Genomic DNA, 19,001 nt, shown 5'->3' on the forward strand with positions numbered 1-19,001 from the left:
CGGGCCCCACGTGCCTCCCCGGCTGCTATTTTTGATTCCGCCCAGCCCAGCCCAGCCCAGGTGCACCCGCTCGGCGGTGCGTCCACGACCGGCGGGAATGGAGAACCTACACTACAGTGAGCAGTCGATGGGTACTGCACGGCTCCTGCGCGGCGCCCCTATATATGTGCACCGAGCTCAGTGTTCGATTCCCACACAGCCCACTCGCAGCAGCAGTAGTGCAGTACCACTACCTACCAGCGCACACCAATCCAGCTGATTTCGAGCACGACCAGCTCTTGCCCATCAGCCACCGTCGTCGGTTACTGTCGTCCATGGCCATGAAAAACGCGACGCAGCAGGTGGTCCGGGCCTTGGAGTCGTCCCTCACCAGGAGCCTTCATGTAACGTTATTTTCCTTACTTATCACTAGCCTCTAGATGCGTCTTGACACTTTTGACAATGCACACGTGAATTGTCGATCATGTTAAAAATGTGCTAGCGGTGGGTTCATCTCTGTTTTGTTTACGTTGTCCAGGCGTCCCCGGGCAGCAAGAAGATCGTGGGCGTGTTCTACAAGGGCGGCGAGTACGCGGGGCAGAACCCCAACTTCGTGGGGTGCGTGGAGAACGCGCTGGGCATCCGCAGCTGGCTCGAGTCGCAGGGCCACCAGTACATCGTCACCGACGACAAGGACGGCCCCAACTGCGGTCAGTCACCACGTACTACCACGGCTACAACATTACGTTACGTGCCACTATCACTAACGGAAACCGTTTGCACGCAGAGCTGGAGAAGCACATCGCGGACGCGCACGTGCTCATCACCACGCCGTTCCACCCGGCGTACGTGAGCGCGGACCGGATCAGGCGCGGCAAGAACCTGGAGCTGCTCCTCACGGCCGGGATCGGCTCCGACCACATCGAGCTGCCGGCGGCGGCGGCCGCGGGGCTCACCGTGGCCGAGGTCACGGGCAGCTGATGCGCATCCTGGTCCTCATGCGCAACTTCCTGCCGGGCCACCACCAGGCCATCAGCGGGGAGTGGGACCTCGCCGGCATCGCGCACCGGGCCTACGACCTGGAGGGCAAGACGGTGGGCACCGTCGGCGCCGGCCGCATCGGGAAGCTGCTGCTCCAGCGCCTCAAGCCCTTCGGCTGCAACCTGCTCTACCACGACAGGCTCCGCGTCGACGCCGCGCTCGAGGAGGAGCTCGGCGCCGCCTTCGAGGAGGACCTCGACGCCATGCTGCCCAAGTGCGACGTCGTCGTGCTCAACATGCCGCTCACCGAGAAGACAAAGTAAATAAATCACTACGAGAACCAACTTGATCGCCAGCGTATATTTTGTCCATCTTGTGATTGCTTCTCTCTTTGTTTGTTCTTTTTCCAGGGGCATGTTCAACAAGGAGAAGATCGCCAAGATGAAGAAAGGCGTCATCATCGTGAACAATGCTCGTGGAGCGATCATGGATACTCAGGCAGTGGCAGACGCTTGCAAGAGTGGGCACATCGCTGGTAAGAACAGATGAACTCCGGTCTGCTCTCTCTCTCTCTCTCTCACACACACATTCCTTCTGTACAAATATACACCCGCCATGCTCATCTTCAAATAACACTAACCAGTTTCAAAAAATGATCAGGATACGGCGGCGACGTGTGGTACCCGCAGCCGGCGCCCAAGGAGCACCCGTGGAGGTACATGCCCAACAACGCCATGACCCCGCACATCTCCGGCACCACCATCGACGGCCAGGTCAGTAGCACCACACAGCAAGCTCCAAGCCTCGCTAGTCGCTATGCTCCATGGCTAACCGGTAAACAATGTATGTGGTGCAGCTGAGGTACGCGGCCGGTTTGAAGGACATGCTGGAGAGGTACTTCAAGGGGCAGGACTTCCCGGAGCCCAACTACATTGTCAAGGAAGGCAAGCTCGCCAGCCAGTACCAGTGAGCGTCCATCCATGGAGCCGCAGCTGCACGCTTGCACCAAGTCCCCGACTCCCCGTGCCAGTTGCCAGAAACTAAATAAAGATGCTTGGCCGTTGTAATGGCCATCAGCCACAAATATATATACCTAAATAAAATGGAACAAAAACTGGTTGCTTTCATTTGCTATCAGCTTCCTTCACTGTATTTTTTTCCCCGATAAACTGTCCTTCACTGTATTTCGTTTGAAGTATAATAAAGTCAAAGTGTTGTGCAAAGGTTGTGTTGAACCTTGAAGAGTGCAGCTCCTCATGATATTGTACTGAAAAACCACTGCTAGAAGTAAGGTAAGATTATGGTAATGGCGTCTTTATTCACCATAGAACCTTCAACTTTCCAATGAGCAACCAAACAAGCAAGTATATATGCATGCCCAGACAGAAAGAAGCAACATCATTCAGGAACTCAACCTCTACAAAAAAGTCTTGCTCTGCACAGTAACTTTGCTGAAACAGAGTTTATGGCTAAATGGTTTGGACTACAGCACTAGCTAAACATAGATATTTTATTGAAAACTAACTGACCCTGGTTGGCTTGAAATCTGAAGAATGCACTTTACCGATGTTGGAGGGAAGCAGTGTCTACTTGATAGACTGCATCCAGTGTACTACAAGCCTAGTAATGGGTAGACACATACTCAATAAGCTCTTCACTGCTTCCATCAAAGTAAATCGTGGCAAATTCTCAAAGTTTGAGTGCTTTGAAGCCTTCCATTAGTGCATCAGTGTGCTCAGGCTTTCCAACTGAAATACGAATATAACCCTTCAGTTCCTTCTTGTCGTAGTGGCGAATCATCACTCCCATCTTTGCAAGATCCTCCTGCAAATATTTTTCACCAATTCAAGTGAATAAAGTTGCATGCCCTGTATTGTTCAATGGGACGTAAATTGCATATATTATTAAAAGTGTGAATAGCAATGATCTCGAATACAGATAACCCATATGGCAGTTCCAGGTTCTCAAAATTTTGTCACCTCAAAATCACAATTAAAGGGGCTATATTATCTCAATGAAATAAGGCAGAAACTTGGACAGTGCAATAATAAGCAAGCCATACCTTTATTTTCTTTGCATCTTTTCCTGACGTGACTTCACACAGAATGAAGTTAGCATGACTGGGAAATGGTTTCAGGTAAGGTATTCCTTTGAGAAGATTATACAGCCTCTCCCTCTCTTGTAGTAGCAGATTTTTCACGCTCTTGAAGAATGAAAGGTCCAACAGACGTATTAGCCAAGTTCAAATTTTCAAATAATGTTACATTTGAATTATCTTTGTGAAAGATGTACCTCCAAATAGACTGGGTTCTGCAAGGCAGCACATGCAGAGACTTCTGCTGCCACAGAAACATTATAAGGCTGCTTGGCCCGCCATAAGTACTCAATAATGCTTAGAGGAAATGCTCCATAACCCACACGAAGCCCAGCTAAACCTACATCACCAGTAATTCGTGAATAAATTCACTTCCTTCTGATTCTTCATAACACATAACCTTCATGTACACACTAAAACGATAGAACACAAATCACACACCTGCTCGTTTGCTGAATGTTCGGAGAACAATCAAATTATCATGCTTCTTAACCCATGTCATCCTTGATTGAAGGCTCGAAAACTCAACATATGCTTCATCCAGCACTACAAGTACCGGAAGGTCAAGGATCTTTAAAAGATCCTCGTCATTGATTACACTGACAAATAAAATTGAAATGATTTTTAAAACACTGCAATATGAACAATAAGCAAACAAATTGACACAAGTATTGAGTGGCAATGATATACCTGCCATCTGGGTTGTTAGGAGATGTCAAAAATATGCATTTTGGCTTCTCCTGTTCAACCATTTTGACAATGTTTGCGATGTCTAGGGAGAAATCAGGAAGTCTTGGGACTACAGCAAAGAACGATGAATGGCATATCAAATCAGGTTCAGAAATTAAATAAGGTTTAACAGATAAAAATCATGGAAGGTTTGATAAATAAAAGACCAAGAGATCATTAGCTACCTTTGATAACAAGTGCAGCATTGACTGAAGCATCAAACTCATACATGGTAAAAGTTGGAGGGCAATCTACAATTTTGTCGCCTGGTTCAAGTACACATCTGTATTGGCACCATTCATGATTACTCAACTTTGAGATGAAGATTTCAACAAAAAGCAGGTGCAAGATGAGCTACAAACTAACCTCATAATCAAATCAATTAGCTCATCGGCACCGCATCCAACAAGTATGTGCTCAGTTTCAAGCCCAGAATCTTCAGCGAGAGCAGCACGCAAATGGCGGCTTTCAGGATCAGGGTAGACATAAGGGAACTTTAAATTTCCTAATGCTGCAGCTACCTGTACAGATACAGGAATCCATTAGATACAGAAAAGGGGAAGGTATGGATTATCTTGGTGCTTTTGTTGCTCATATATAGATATGATATTTTCTGTTACAGACTCAAAAAGATATTTGATACTAGTATACTACTAATTTTTTTAATTGAACTTTAAGACTCACTCTAACAAAAGTAGAAATGTTGCTACTGAGATGTCATGTCCTTTGTGAATGCCCAAAGTACAACGCCATAGAGGTAAGCACTCATCGACGTATGGATTTAGACTACTCCGAATACGGGAATTGGAAGTACGCACCTCCGGTGGTGGACCATATGGATTTTCATTGGCGTCCAGCTTGATTATATCCTCTGGTTTACGCCCCAGCCGAGCAGATAGCACCTAGCAAGAGTTCCAATTTTCCAAATTGGTCAAACAACATGAAGGAATCGCAGATTACAACTTCGAAACTAAATTCAGCTAGCTGAGACGCCACAGGAGCTCGTTTTAAAACATTTCCTTCCCGAAGCACAAGCACGGCGCCGCGCGACATTTCCACAAGCACCTCGCAAGCGCAGCTAAAAGCGGAGCATCTTTCACTACACAGTAGAGGAGAGTCTAGGCGTCGGACGGATAGGGATACCTCGAAGGGCAGGATGGGCTGGTACGCGGCGAGGCTCCTGAGGTGGTGGCGGATGAAAGAGGCGCCGCTCGGCCGCGGCTCCGCCTCAGCCACCGCCGCCGCCGCGGGCTCCTCCACTGGAGTCGCGGACGCCATGCGCCGGAAGGAGACCCTGGACGCCTGGCGGCGCCGCCCCTCTCCGGAGAAGCGGGAGACGGCCGGCGACGGGCTCCTGACGCGGGCTCGGACGGTACAGTCCATCGACGGCGCGGCGCGGTTGGTTGGTGCCACGGACGGACGGCCGGCCGAGTGCAGCCGAGCGGAACGGAAAAGGACAGGCGGCGTTTCGGCCACGTGAGGGGACAAGTGGCAGAGGCCCGGCCACGCCTTTGCTGCGCTTTGAGATTCGTGCTGCCGCAGGAGACGCGGGCCCCGTTGCCTCTTGCCCGCCTAGTAGGGGGTTGGCCCCCTAGAGCATCTACACACACTTGCAAATCATGCTCTCTGTATACATTTTGGATTGTCGCATGTCCACATTTGTAAATGTGGATTCTTAGATTCATGCACGTCGATCATACGATACAAACCATTTCAATTTAATCAATAGTTCGAAACAAACACGATAAAGCAACATAAATTATAGTTCAACAATCCGGCCATACCAAAACGAAATCAATGCTCGAGCGTGACGGATCACTTCCTGCACTCCATCCATGCCGCCTGCTCCTCCGCCATCCTTGCGCCCTGCCCCTCCTGCTATGCCTGCATCCTTGCCGCGTGCTTCATTGCTGCCATAGCCGACCTTGCCGTCTCATAGTACCTATCGTCGATGATCTTTTTTTTCTTCACAAGCCACTTCTTTGCATGCTCATCCAAGAACACCAATACGGGGTGTTCCGGCGTGGTTGAAACTCGGCGCACTACCTACCACGGGCAGTCGTGGCACTTTATGACCAGCAACGGGGAGCCGACGAGCTGCTGGGCCAGTGCCGAGACCGGTCATGTCTTTGTTGATGAACCGCCGACGAGTGACGGAGTGAAATCCAAGCGATTAGAGGAGGAGGCCATACCTGCATGCGGCGCAGAGGCATTGCAGGGGCTATGCGATTCGGCACCCGGCCAATCCATGACAAAGACGCAATTGCCGGCCGCCGGGTGCGTCAAATCCGGCTGCGACATCAGCCGTAGATCTATCAATTTTGCACCGCGCACGGGGCGAGAGAGGCACAATTCCGGGTGGTTAAGGACCACTACGAAGCGTCCGCAGTGGCGAGTGGTAGCTGGCGGGGGCGGGAAGGATGAGGCCGGCGTAGATGCAGCATGGGAGTGGGGGGGATGAGGCAGCGGAGGGGGGGGTTCTCCAAGCAGTAGCGGCCGAGCAAATATAGGCTAGAGATAAGGGGCGGAGAATAAATTATCCTCCTCTAATGGTTATTGGGGATCGTCTAGGTGCTAGTCAGAGGAGTAAAACCAATTTTTTTACTCCTCTAACCGGTTATAGGGGATCGGTTAGAAACCCCTATAAGGGCATTTCCAACGTTGACCCGGAAATTTGTTCCTGCATCTATCCGCAGACCGGGGACCAGTCTGTGACACTCATGCAGGATCCGGCCATCCAAAGCTAGCCACATATGTCCGATTATATTTCAAATGAAATTCAATGAGAATGAACAAATTTGATTCAAAATCAAATAAACTGAACAATATTCATTCACACTTAGATGTTTTTTACATAAAATTGGATGATTTTTATCTAAACCGGAGCAAATTCATTACATTTAGACATTTTTCAACTAGACAGGACTCTAAACATAGACTAAAATGATCACCAGTGCTCGTTCCCCATCTTCGATCGACCATGAGCCTCGGAAAATGAAGCCCCGCCCCCTCCGCTGACATGTCTTCCTCATGTCCAGCAGCCCGCTCATCGGACTGCCATATGCGTTGGAGGAATATGCTTCAGCGAGAGGGGAATAATAGCCTCCGCTTCCCCATACTTTCCCTATGTCCGACTGCGCTGCTCATCGGAGTGGCCTCCGCTTCCGTGAAGCACGGATCAAGATTGGTTTTGGGGGCGGGGGACGACGATGGACTGCAAAGAGGGCAAGACACCGGTTATGCACACCGGCGACGTGTCGGCGCTGGCCTTCATGGGAGCCAGGCTGCAACGGCCTCCGATGATCTACTTCTCCTGGCTGTCGCCGGCGGCCGCGGACATGCTGACCGCCTTGTTGACCACCACGACTCCAACTTCTTTCTTCGCCGGCAGGGCGCAGTTCCGCGCACATTGATGGTGGATGGCGCAGGAGGAGAGGTACGACACTGCCTCGTCCACGACAATAACTTTGCTCGTGCCGCCGTGCGACTCCATGAGCTGGCTTGGAGCGGCGAGTTGCTGAACCACACATCGATTTGGAGCGGCCACTTGCTCCTCCATGCGCCTGCAGCCTCGCCCGTGATATTAGCGGCCTCGAGCGATGAGGGAGGTGGAGCAACGAGTTGCCTAGCTCGTATCCAGCGGGCTAGGCGGGCCACTCAGCCAGCTTTTATGCCAAAAAAACCCTCTTCCTGCTCATTGGATGCCATGGAGAGTGTGAAGAATATGCTGCAAGGAGGAGCTGGGGAGCGAAGTTATGGTGCAGTTTTTGCCTGGCGCCTGCCTCGTTTAAATAGCCGATGAACGCGAGGAGCCAACTGGCGCTGTGTTTAATGCCGACCGGCTCATCAATGAGAGGTCGCGTCCGTTTTGAGCCGGCGTCAATGTGGAGCAGCCACAACAAACAGTGGTGGAGACAAGCCTAGGGCAACTAGGGCTATAGCCCTAGGCCTAATACTAAGATTCTTTATAATCCCTTTCTACAAGGTACTGAAAATTTGAAGAATTTGATGTTCAACCTTGATTAGCCCTAGGTGTAACTCGCTGCTAGCTTCGCCACTGACAACAAAGAGACCTGTAGATTAATACATGACCATGTTCTATGGCAAAATAGCGTCCAGACCGTGCATTACGGTGGTTTGAAGGTCAGCATTGACATGCCCTAACGTTTCGGCGCCGGGGTGGCCGGGTGGGGCGTGCGTCTTCTCGTCGGCGTCGCGGTGCACTTCCGCGGCATCGGCACGGATGAGACGCGAGCGTCCGCGCGCGCGGGTTACGAAGGATTCTGGCTGCCGCGACCGCGAGGATCTCCTCGGCCAAGGCGATCCGCGGCGCGGCTGACGAGGGATTCTGCATGCGACCGCGGGCATCTCCTCGGCCGAGGCGACTTGCTATTCGGCGTACGGCGCAGTTGCAGCAGGGCCGAAGCCGTGCCCGTGGAGTGGAGCTGCACGTGCAGTGCAGGTGGGCCCTGAACAGTGAGATCTTCGTCCAGTTGCTCATCTGAGTCGCCATACGCGTACGCCTGATATCGCGGCTGCTTTAGGGTAGAGTAGAGCGCGGTGGTCATCAGGCAAGCGTGTCCGTTTTGCGTGACTTGATCTGTACGTACCCCTCGTCTCGGCCCGTGCAGCTGGCGGGCAACAAGCAATCAATCATCAGCGAGACAGCTACGGGATGAAGTTGCTGTCACGGCCGATTGACCGATGCCGACCGCGGCGACGACGTGCGGTCCAGGTGCACCACGAAACGCACGCACGGGCGTACCGGGTGGGCAAAGTATATACGTCCAAACCAGGTATACTGAACAAAGCAACACGAGGTGGTTACACAGCTTTGCCGCCCCAAAAGGCGTGGTTACATAACCGTTTCCTCCGAGGATCAGGTCCGGAGAAGCATCAGCGTTCTTAACTCGAACTATTTCTAGACTGCTCTTCCGGTCTCTATCTGTCTCTCTGCAGTGATTAAACTGAAACCCGCTGTTTATTGTTCAGGAATTGTTCCTTTGATTGATAATAGGCGTACCATGATGATAACATATGTACAGTAGGGGGTCAGTGCACTGACCAAATGATGTAATAGCTGCTACTCTGGATAAAATCCTTGGCCGGATGGAAAAGTAGAAACCTCATTTAGAAGCTGCAACGCAAGCCGCTTGCATCAAACTGCATCATCATCGGTGCCTAATCCCGCACTCTCTCTAGAACTACCGGCAGGCTCAAGCTTGCGTACATCTGATCCTCGGAAGACACGGGGTCGCCCTGCTCTGTCCGGCCCCAGAAGCTCCCGAACCAGAAGAGCCCCTCCTGCCCCACCAGCGCCTCCCACACGCCGTCGTCGTCGCAGCTGTCGACGGCGAAGCACCTCTGCTTCCAGCCGACACCGCCATCGTAGTCGTCCATGGCGAAGCATTTCTCCTTCCAGCTACCGCGGACGTCGCCGTCGCTGCCGCTGCACTCCCCTCCGTTGATATCCCTGAAGGTGGCTCTGAAATCGCCGTCCAGCAGCTCCTCGAGCCGCCTCATGCCGGAGGACGAGGCCGTGCTGCCGCTTCTGGAGAGCCTCTTCGCGGCGGCGGATGCCGATCTCCTCCTCCTCCTCCTGTGCCATCGCCGCAGAAAGACCCTCTTGGACTTGACCACCACCTTCCGGGGCAGCCGGACGAAGAGGAACACGGTGATCTGCAGCACCAGGCACGGGCAGCAGCAGCACACCACCACGCAGTCCATGGCCACCAGCCCGGCCTCCGCCGCCGCGCAAGACATCGGTGGTGGCGGGACGACGACGAGGAGGAGGAGAGGGGGAGGGCATGGACGGAGGAATGGGCAGCCGCTAGAGCTTGGCTACTTAGCTAGCCTAACTGCATGGCTTGCTTGGAAGAGTGAGGCGGAGGCTTTGGGTTGCTTCGGCAGCTCGAGTGACTTGAGGGGTCGCCCTCGTTGATTCTTCCAAGCCAACTCATGCCACCCCGCTTATTAGGCCAGCCAGAGCTAAGGTGTTTCTTGTACCGAAGTTTGGTCTACGCATCCAGGAAGCGAGCGGCACGCGTCGGGGCAACCCACGCGTATTATGTGAGTGCATCACGTGCTGCTATGCATGGCCTTTCTTGTGTCTTGGGGTGGATTGGTTAACGGATTTCCGTGTATCGTCGAACAAAAAGGGTGCGGTTTCAGAGCTATTCTTGGACTAGTCGATCGGGTAGCTGCCAGTTGCAGAGAACCGACATCCAACATGAGAAATGTGTCGGTTTCAGTCAACTAGCGTAGACAAACTTTCCCCTTTTAGATGAAGTCGGCGTCATTCCGGGAGTCCCGATCACTATGGTTGTGAAAGGAAAATTATATAGATTCATGTCATTCCGGGAGTCCCGATCACTATGGTTGTGAAAGGAAAATTATATAGATTCATGTCATTCCGGGAGTCCCGATCACTATGGTTGAGAAAGGAAAATTATATAGATTCATTGTGTAGGTTGGGGCGCTAGATATGATCCATATCTAACATATCTGATAGGCTCAACCAATGCTCATGGGAAAATGCAGCGAAATGTACTGTCATCATATTATTTCACAATTCATACTCACTGAATACGAGTAAAAGAGAGCACTTCAAACAAAAATTACAAACACTTGAATTAAAAACTTTCCATGACCTCTCTTCATGTTTTTATCCATGTTTTTGGTAGAAAGGAAATTCAAGATTGTTCAGCAGGCTTCTTCCTAACCCACAAGACAAAATAAAACAGAGTGATGTTCTCTTGTAAAGGAAAGCTTTTATTTCAAGACCACATCGAAGAAGCAGGCATGAGGGAACCTTCAGCGGCGCAACCACTGCACTCTGGTGTTGATTTGGATCCAAAAGGCAGTTAGATGTCAAAGGGTTGCCTCAAGAATGCCTCCATTTGCTTCGCCCTAGTCCTGATCGACATGTCAAACACCTTCTGCCCAAATTCAATCACCAGTCCTCCCATGATACCCTGGTCAATCTGCAGAGAAAGTACAATTTGAAGTTTGTTCAATATTACTTGACACCTCACATGCTATAGAGATACCTTGTGGATCAAGGACTTACCTTTTGTTCAACCAAGATGGTTTTGTCTTTCCCAAGGATATCACGCAAGGTCTCCTTAAGTTCTTTCTCCTCCTTCTCAGGAAGTGGCTATCAGCACAAAACAGATAAGTCAGCAACCAAAACCAAACTATTGTCAACACAGTCAGGATCTATAACAGAAGTTGCACAGAGAATGCATCCACGCATTGACAAACCAGCTTAAAAAACATGACAAGTTTTCCACAATTTATCAAGGTAATAGCTCCTCGTTAACATATGGCAGGAAGTCTAAGATAAGCCTGTTAAGAGTTGAACTTTGAGTGATGGCAAGTACAAACGTTCCAACTCAATCAACTAAAAGACTTCCTACTGCCATAACAAATAGTTTCGGATCAATTCAACTCAACTTTATAATTTTAAGGAATGAATTTTAGCTCATGCAGGTAACTTCTAAAATATTATCTGCATTTAACATTTTTGCAAACAAAAAAAATCCTATTTTATCTCAATGAGTACTAAACCCCCAAAGGCAGCAATTTGTTAGTTCACTGGATCATGCCATACTATTAGGCACATGAAAGGAGAGAACCCAACTAACAAGCATTTTAGTTGCAGTTGGTTTCTGTTGGTGCGGAGCAGAAGGCAACCCTACTTCCAGCTTGAAAGAATAGGTTATAGCTAACTACAGGGACATATCAACAAAAACAACAGTAGTAAACCAGGAAGGCACAAGAACTTCATAACAAATTAATATACGAAAGAAGACAACAAATGGTCATTTCATGTTACCAAGAATCAAGGTAAGGCTAATCATATGCACATGCATCAAACTTCCTTTCATATGTGATGAAAGTGAACACTGAGAAATTCGACCAGCGTCAAACACACAGTGCTCTTAGTAGCAAGAGACAAATAAATAGTGGGATATCAGGTTATCAACTTACAACAACAGTCCTGACAACAACTTTCACCTCCCCCCTATGTGCCATGGTCAAATCAACAAATCTCTCAGCAATGCGTTCAACATATTTCAGTCTTCCATTGGATGCCAATGCAGCTTCACATAAAAGAAAAAATTAGACGCGAATAAAATTCCTTATAACTAAGTTCTCTATAAGTTTTAGATTGTATGCATATCATCACTTATCAGTGATACCATGTACCTTAATTGAAAAGAAATTCCTGCGATCGATACTTAAATTAGGTTGTTAACTAATACAACTGAAAACAACATCATAACAGATAAGAAATGCAAACGGTGTTACTTTGATTGAAAATATTACTGCAAAAGAAAGCAAACTGTTGACAAAGCAAGCAACATTGGAAACAAAATAACTAAAAATAGTCCCATGCATTTGGATTGGTACATCACTAAAGCACATGCTGCTAAAAACTATAACTTAGTATCTCTTATTATAAGCACCTACAATGAACTTCATTAGACATAAGAGGTTGAGTGGATTGGAAGCATACACAAGAATTTCTTTGTGATGTCAGTAAACCCGGCTTCAGAGAATATTTCAGTTATAGCCTTCACCCTGGTTTCTTTAGGCACTGATGTGTCCTTCATGAATTGAGAAAACATAGGGCTCTTCTTGGATGCCCCTACAACATCGAGAATCTCAGATTCAACTTTTTCCAACGAATTTGCGTTGGCTGCTGCAAGGAACAACGCACTAGCATAGTTGCCGGTGCCACCATACAGAGCTTTTGGAACCTATTATGGCATAACACAAGTAAGGACAAAACAACAGACAAAGCCACCAAGTAACCAATTTACTGAATTGCACAAGTAGTATTAAAAGTTTGAAACAGATTATGTAAAACATAAGACAAGAGAATACATCCATCAATGGCATGAACGTTTTTGTGCTGCGATTGATACACTAAACAAATGCAACGTGAACAATCTGTCTTCGCTGAGTAAACTAATTTGAGTGATTGTTGCAGTATGTGATAGCAACAAGCATGGTTACACTCCAACAGGATATGAAATAGTTTAAAACCAGTAAAGGCTAAGTTTCTCAAGATCAAGGCATTTCGGCCATAATGACATATCACATATGGGATCCCAACAAGAAAAATGTAGATTTCTTTGCGCAGGCAGGCAGGCAAACATAAACAGTTGCATGATTCTTATGGTCCCTTGATAAGTTGACCAGACCGTCAAAGTAATCTGCGGCACTCACAACGAACATAGATAGAATCTCGCGGTCCTAAACTGGTACATCCGCAGACCGCAACACAACGACAACAGCAACAATCCAACCAAATGCCTGATCTCGAGTTACCTTGATCTTGTTCTCCTTAGGCTTATCCGTCTGCGTTGCCAACCCCCTCGACGCCTGCATCATAAATAACACGTCAAAACCAACGACCGAAGAAAAAATCACACCGAAATCGATTCGACGAGACGACAGATTTGAATCAATGGGGGGAAACTATCCAGGGATGTCAGCAACACAAGGCGAACCTAGATCAGCCAGCTAAGGGGATCGACGGGCTACCGAAATCTGAGGGGAATGGCATCTTCTGATTGAGCCAAACAAAGAGGGGGGACAGGGAAGGGAATCGGGACCTGAGCGACGGCCGCGGATTCGGTGGCCGCGAGGCGGGCTTGGAGGAGCGGGACGCCGGATCTGAGGTGCCGCGCCGCCATTTCCGGTTCGTTCCGCGGTGGTGGAGAGCGAAACCTAGGAGGAGATCGGGTCGGGTGGGAGGAGGAAGAGACGAGGCTGCGGGTCTCGTAGAATGCGATGAAAAAGGTGGGGGCGATGCGCAGTGGAGCGCCTGGGCAACCACCACAACACTCCGGAGCGGACCGACGATGCAGAGCCCTTTAGGCCCTGGTACTAATTAGGCCTCTGGTGGGCTTCGTCAGGGCTACTTGTTTTTTTTTCGGCTCGATCATCCTTGGGGCCAGGACTATTTCTCGCCCTTTGCGAGACTTAGGGGCTGTTTGGTTTGAGCCAGCGCCAGCCTTGCCAATCGCGGGCTTGCCAAAATATTGGTGTAGGAATCGGCTGCCCACGCCTTGCCAAAATATTGGCTGAGAATTGCACTAGAGCTGTTGTGGAGATGTTGGCACACCAATTATTCGGCTTGCATCCAATTTTCTTTTAGCACAATCCACTAGGTTTTATTCATTGATAATCATCGGAATACAAAGAGTAACGTGGGGGAGACCAAGCCATGTGTGTCTCCCCTGATTTAGAGTAGTAGCAAACCTAGCTAGATTATGGGCTTCATAATTCCAGCATCTTTTTTCATGGACGAAATTACATAGCATAAATAAGGCCTAGAGCTGGTCAACAACCAATATTTTGGTAGGGTGCCTTGGGGGCAATGATCCAAACAGCCCATAAACTCAGTCTCGTCTTTGGCGTGGTGCTACTAGGCCAACTTAGTACTATAGTTGCGCATGGGTTTTCTTTGTCAGTTTCACTGTTTGCATATGTTTTCTTTCTTTGTTTTTCATTTTTATTCATTTTCATTCATATTATTGTTCTTTCTTCCCGTTTTCTTTATTTCCATCTTTGGTTTTCATTGGATTTATTTGGGGTTTTACCTTTTTACTTTTAATTTTTTCACTCATGTCTATTTTTTCATAGACATTGTACATATTCCAATACATTGGGAATATTTTTTATAAATATTTAACGATATTTATATATACATTTTGATATCTACTTTTTGAATACACATTGTAAATTTTGTATATATCTGAAAAAAAATTATATAGATGTTTAACATTTTATCTACTTTTTGAAAACTTTCTGGACTACTTATTATACATTTTTCAAATACACATTGAAATATTTTCAAATACACATTAAACATTGTTATAAATGGGATGATACATTTTTTTGATGAAATATAACTTTTATTGGATTACAGTAACATTTTTTACATTGCGTAAACACTTTTCAAATATGTCACTTACATTTTTTCCTTTGAAACATGTGAACATTTTTTAAAGTCACAACATTTTTAATGCTATAAACATTTTTGAAAAATTATGTTAACAATTTTTACACCGCGTTACCATTTTTCAAATTCAGGGTTTTAGTTTTTTAAAGTAATTTAAGTTTAAAAAGATATGTTATTGTAATGTTTTTAAAACATAAAAAAACTAGAAAATGAATGGATGGAAAAACAAAGGAGAAAAATATACTAACCTGCATGAAGCTATTTGGTTTGGCCCATAAGTAGCGGTGCCTGAGGGGAGACGGGCTTGTGAAGTGAGACACAGTCGCTCTTGGTCTTTGGTACAGTTTTTTTTTCTACCATCACCCGTATGCATTGACCTATCATTGAATGTGTCAAAATTTGTGTGTCTGGTTTTTGTTGATATACGACGAAACTTTGATTTACACTAGAAACCAATGAACCATAGATAAAAAAGCATGAGTAGTATATTCTTGTTTTAGTGCCACACAACGAAAAAGTACGATACACGATAAAATAATAAGAAAAATTAACAAAACATTAGCTTTTTATGGAAAGGGGTTTCCCTCCGATTTTCAAAAACCATAACACTTGTTTTTACACCACCACAATACAACAACATCAACAGAGATCAACTTCGAGGGAGCAAGGACAAGCCCAAACTTCCACCCCCGACGGATAAAACTCTAGGGAAGCCCAACTTGCCAACGCGAAGAGCTAAAAGCCCCTGACCCAGGAGCCAAATACTACGGCTACTAATCATCCCAAAATATATCCAAAGTTTAAACGAACGATGTCTCGAAACACCATCTACACCTAAAAGCATAACCCCAAAAGCTTCGTCCACAAGCTTCGGTCTCCCCCTGCTTCAGAATGAGAGTATGTCTTCCCACCAACCATGAGAACCTTCCAGAGTCAGCCACCTTCAATTCTCAGCACTCCAGGATGCCATCCCCTCGAAGCATGGAAGATTTCACTTGTTACTCGCTCTAGTAGTTTTACCGCCCACTTCATTTCCTTTTGATTTTCCTCATTTTTCTATTATACAGCCCAAGCTTCAGTTAGTCGACAGGCTTTATGAAGAATCAAAAAAGGATTAAGTGTCCTTCTGTGTTCAAAACATATATCATTCCTGCAGGTCCAGATAGACCATAGGAGGGCAAAGATGCCCACACACAATATTTTCCTGTTTTCATTGCCAAAACCAGAAACCCAAGAGGTCAGCAAAGAATTCAAATTATCAGGTAGCACCCCTAGACCAAAGGATTTTTTGTAATGCACCATTTGGCCACCGAACACTTCAGGAGCAGGTGATCCACGGTTTCATTGTGTCCACAAAAAACACATTTGGAATCCCCTGACCACACCCTTTTCAGGAGATTATCTTTAGCAAGGATACTATTCCTCATAACAAGCCAAACAAACACTTAATATTGGGAGGGACCTTAATTAATCTTCCACGTATACTTGAAAGGGAAGTTCAAGTTATTAATAACAAGTTGGTTATAGAAAGACTTGACCATATATTTTCCAGTAGCCTTTAGAGACTAGATTAATTTATCCTTAAAATCACGCAAGGCTATGTCAGCACACGCTTGTTTAATATCCTCCCATTGTGTGGATGTGTCCTCATTCTATAATTTAGGAGGAAGATGAAGATGGTTCAATAGATGCTTATGATACACACTATCCTACAATTGTTTGCTCGCCCAAAGTGTTAAGTGTTACTCCTAGTTCTGTAGAACAGCGGTGCAATTTTTTTCAAACAAAGGTTGTTGTTGGTCCTGGTAAGGCGTGCAAGGTTATAGTTGATGGTGGTAGTTGTCACAATTTGGCTAGTAAGGAGTTATGACAAAAACTGAAACTGAAATATTTACCGCACCCCAATCCATATTTTATTCAGTGGCTAAGTGATAGTGGAGAGATGAAGATTAGCCACATGGTGCTTGTGGAATTTCAGATTGGACCATGCAAAGACATCATTGAGTGTGATGTGGTTCCTATGACTGTGTGTCACTTGTTGTTGGGCCGCCCATGGCAGTATGATAGAGACGTTCGTCACAATGGGAGAGCCAACACAAACCAATTGAATTGGAATGACAAGGATGTTACTTTGAGGCCTATGACACCGCAACATATAGTGAATGAATCTCGTCAAAAAATTGAGGTCAATCTTGCGGAAGAAAGACGCAAATTAGATAGGAGAGAGACTCGACTTTCAGTGAGCGAGAGCCACAAGCCAAATCTAAGCAGTAAAAATAAAAGTGAGGGAGTGAATTCCTTAGTTGTGTTAGCCACCAAATCTGATTTGAGAGAGTTTCATGAGGATCCCACTGTTTGTACCACTTGTGCTAATGTGCAAAGTTCAATTTTTTGGTTTCTAATGACATGACCCCTCTCTCCATTGGTGTTCCTACCATGTTGCAAGAATTTAGCGATGTGTTTCCGGAGGAGGTACCCACTGGTTTGCCACCATTGCGAGGTATAGAGCATAAAATTGATTTGATACCAGGAGCATCGCTGCCCAATCAAGAACCATACCACAGTGAAAGCACATTTGCTCCCTTGGTGGTTTTGGTAATTCATGTCAATATACATGTTGTTGGACTAACATTTTCATCTAGTATATTTCAGAAAAGATCAACATTGGCATGGCGAGGATATGTGATTGTGGACCCCTCAAGCTATAAAGGACAAGCATTGGTAAAAGCTTCAAGATTCTTCATTTTTCGTTAAGTGATCCAAGATCACATTGAGTCAATACTATTAAAAAGGGGATGAGTGTCGGTGTCAAAACCGGCGGATCTCGGGTAGGGGGTCCCGAACTATGCGTCTAAGGTCGATGGTAACAGGAAACAGGGGACACAATGTTTACCCAGGTTCGGTCCCTCTCTATGGAGGTAATACCCTACTTCCTACTTGATTGATCTTGATGAATATGAGTGTTACAGGAGTTGATCTACCACGATATCTTAATGGCTAAACCCTAAAAGTCTAGCCCGACTATGATTACGAGGATTTGTCTACGGACCTAACCCTCCGGTTTATATAGACACAGGAGGGATCTAGGGTTACATAAGGTCGGTTACAGATAAAGGAATCTTCGTATTTGATCGCGCAGCTTGCCTTCCACATCAAGGAGAGTCCCATCCGGACACGGGAGAGAGTCTTCGGTCTTGTATCTTCACAGCCCATTAGTCCGGCCCATGCCAACAGGCCGGACGCCCGAGGACCCCTTAGTCCAGGACTCCCTCAGTAGCCCCTGAACCAGGCTTTCAATGACGAGGTGTTCGGCGCGCAGATTGTCTTCGGCATTGCAAGGCGGGTTCCCCTTTCTGAATACTCCAGGATAGTCTTCGGATGAAACAAAATGTGTCCGGATCTGCAACACAAGTACCACACACACAGTCGTAGAGAGTATGATATTTCACGAGCCCAACATGCTGACAACTTTTGTAACGTGACATCACATTTGCCCGGTCGTTATTTCGAACCGTTTCCTGTCTGTCGTTCCACGTTTCGAGGCGTGGTTTTTATTGGCACATCCTGTCGAAGCAGAGATCGTGTCCCCTTATTGCGGGATCCTCATTAATACGAGCGTGGGTAACCCAACCGTTCTACTGGAAAGATTCCTTAGGAATAGGCAGGTTTTCAGGCTTAGGAGGAGGCGTTCAATACCCGCTGCCTTTATAAAGGAACCAAGGGCCGTCATTTTACGCCAAACCTCTCCTCAGCCTTTCCAACCTCGAGTTCTAGCACCCAAGGTTCGATTTCATTGTTTCAAGCTTCCCCATCATGTCCGGACCTAGCCCTCAAGGCCGATGGGTGGCTTCCTCTGTCACAGAGGAGGATATTGCAAAGCTTCGGGCGACCAGATACCTGACCGCGGAGATCCCCCACAGGCTTCCTGCTCAAGGATAGGTTATTCCGACCCCAGATCTGGCGAGAGGGTCGTATTCATCTCTCACTTCCTCCGAGGGCTAGGGTTCGCTCTCCACCCCTTCGTCCGGGGGCTAATGTTTTATTACAGACTAGATTTTCACGATCTAGCTCTAGATTCTTTCCTTCACGTCTCGGCGTTTATCATCACGTGCGAGGCCTTCCTCTGAATCCCCCCACACTTCGGCTTATGGCTCAAGACCTTTAGCGTGAAGCCAAAGGTAGTCGACGGGGAACAGGTGGAGTGCGGTGGGGCTGTAGTAAGCAAGCTTACCAACACTC

At 47.2% G+C, this 19,001-nt stretch overlaps 3 protein-coding genes and 1 pseudogene across 3 annotated transcripts; 1 reads left to right on the forward strand and 3 right to left on the reverse strand.

Annotated features, from left to right (window-relative positions):
* The first annotated feature begins 252 nt into the window (after window positions 1–252).
* LOC119317609 lies at window positions 253–2,126 on the forward strand (annotated as a pseudogene).
* Window positions 2,127–2,329: 203 nt separating this feature from the next.
* LOC119317607 (histidinol-phosphate aminotransferase, chloroplastic-like) lies at window positions 2,330–5,238 on the reverse strand. The gene is made up of 9 exons (XM_037592092.1): window positions 4,928–5,238; window positions 4,603–4,686; window positions 4,151–4,305; window positions 3,970–4,067; window positions 3,746–3,854; window positions 3,497–3,654; window positions 3,253–3,395; window positions 3,023–3,163; window positions 2,330–2,784 (listed from the first exon to the last, which is right to left on the reverse strand). The coding sequence occupies exons 1-9, from the start codon at window positions 5,165–5,167 to the stop codon at window positions 2,650–2,652; spliced, it is 1,263 nt and encodes a 420-aa protein (XP_037447989.1). The 5' UTR covers window positions 5,168–5,238; the 3' UTR covers window positions 2,330–2,649.
* A 3,656-nt stretch (window positions 5,239–8,894) lies between these two features.
* On the reverse strand, window positions 8,895–9,802 carry LOC119319505. The gene has a single exon (XM_037593976.1). It carries the CDS (start codon window positions 9,545–9,547, stop codon window positions 8,966–8,968), a length of 582 nt encoding a protein of 193 aa, XP_037449873.1. The 5' UTR covers window positions 9,548–9,802; the 3' UTR covers window positions 8,895–8,965.
* Window positions 9,803–10,319: 517 nt separating this feature from the next.
* Window positions 10,320–13,599, reverse strand: LOC119317610 (ATP synthase subunit O, mitochondrial-like). The gene is made up of 6 exons (XM_037592093.1): window positions 13,411–13,599; window positions 13,124–13,177; window positions 12,306–12,549; window positions 11,777–11,889; window positions 10,854–10,940; window positions 10,320–10,767 (listed from the first exon to the last, which is right to left on the reverse strand). Exons 1-6 carry the CDS (start codon window positions 13,489–13,491, stop codon window positions 10,648–10,650), a joined length of 699 nt encoding a protein of 232 aa, XP_037447990.1. The 5' UTR covers window positions 13,492–13,599; the 3' UTR covers window positions 10,320–10,647.
* Between the last annotated feature and the right edge of the window lie 5,402 nt (window positions 13,600–19,001).

The sequence above is a fragment of the Triticum dicoccoides genome, chromosome 6A (genome assembly GCF_002162155.2).
Source record: "Triticum dicoccoides isolate Atlit2015 ecotype Zavitan chromosome 6A, WEW_v2.0, whole genome shotgun sequence".
Classification (NCBI taxonomy): domain Eukaryota; kingdom Viridiplantae; phylum Streptophyta; class Magnoliopsida; order Poales; family Poaceae; genus Triticum; species Triticum dicoccoides.

Excerpts from the sequence above, each read along its gene's own strand:
- LOC119319505 (XM_037593976.1), bottom strand. The coding sequence starts at position 9,547 with ATGTCTTGCGCGGCGGCGGAGGCCGGGCTGGTGGCCATGGACTGCGTG.
- LOC119317607 (XM_037592092.1), bottom strand. The coding sequence starts at position 5,167 with ATGGACTGTACCGTCCGAGCCCGCGTCAGGAGCCCGTCGCCGGCCGTC. Across the intron at positions 3,655-3,745 it reads CCTAACAACCCAGATGGCAG|TGTAATCAATGACGAGGATC; the intron begins GTATATCATTGC and ends TTTATTTGTCAG. Across the intron at positions 2,785-3,022 it reads AAGATGCAAAGAAAATAAAG|GAGGATCTTGCAAAGATGGG; the intron begins GTATGGCTTGCT and ends AAATATTTGCAG.
- LOC119317610 (XM_037592093.1), bottom strand. The coding sequence starts at position 13,491 with ATGGCGGCGCGGCACCTCAGATCCGGCGTCCCGCTCCTCCAAGCCCGC. Across the intron at positions 12,550-13,123 it reads CTAAGGAGAACAAGATCAAG|GTTCCAAAAGCTCTGTATGG; the intron begins GTAACTCGAGAT and ends ATGCCATAATAG. Across the intron at positions 11,890-12,305 it reads CATCACAAAGAAATTCTTGT|CTGCATTGGCATCCAATGGA; the intron begins GTATGCTTCCAA and ends TTTTATGTGAAG.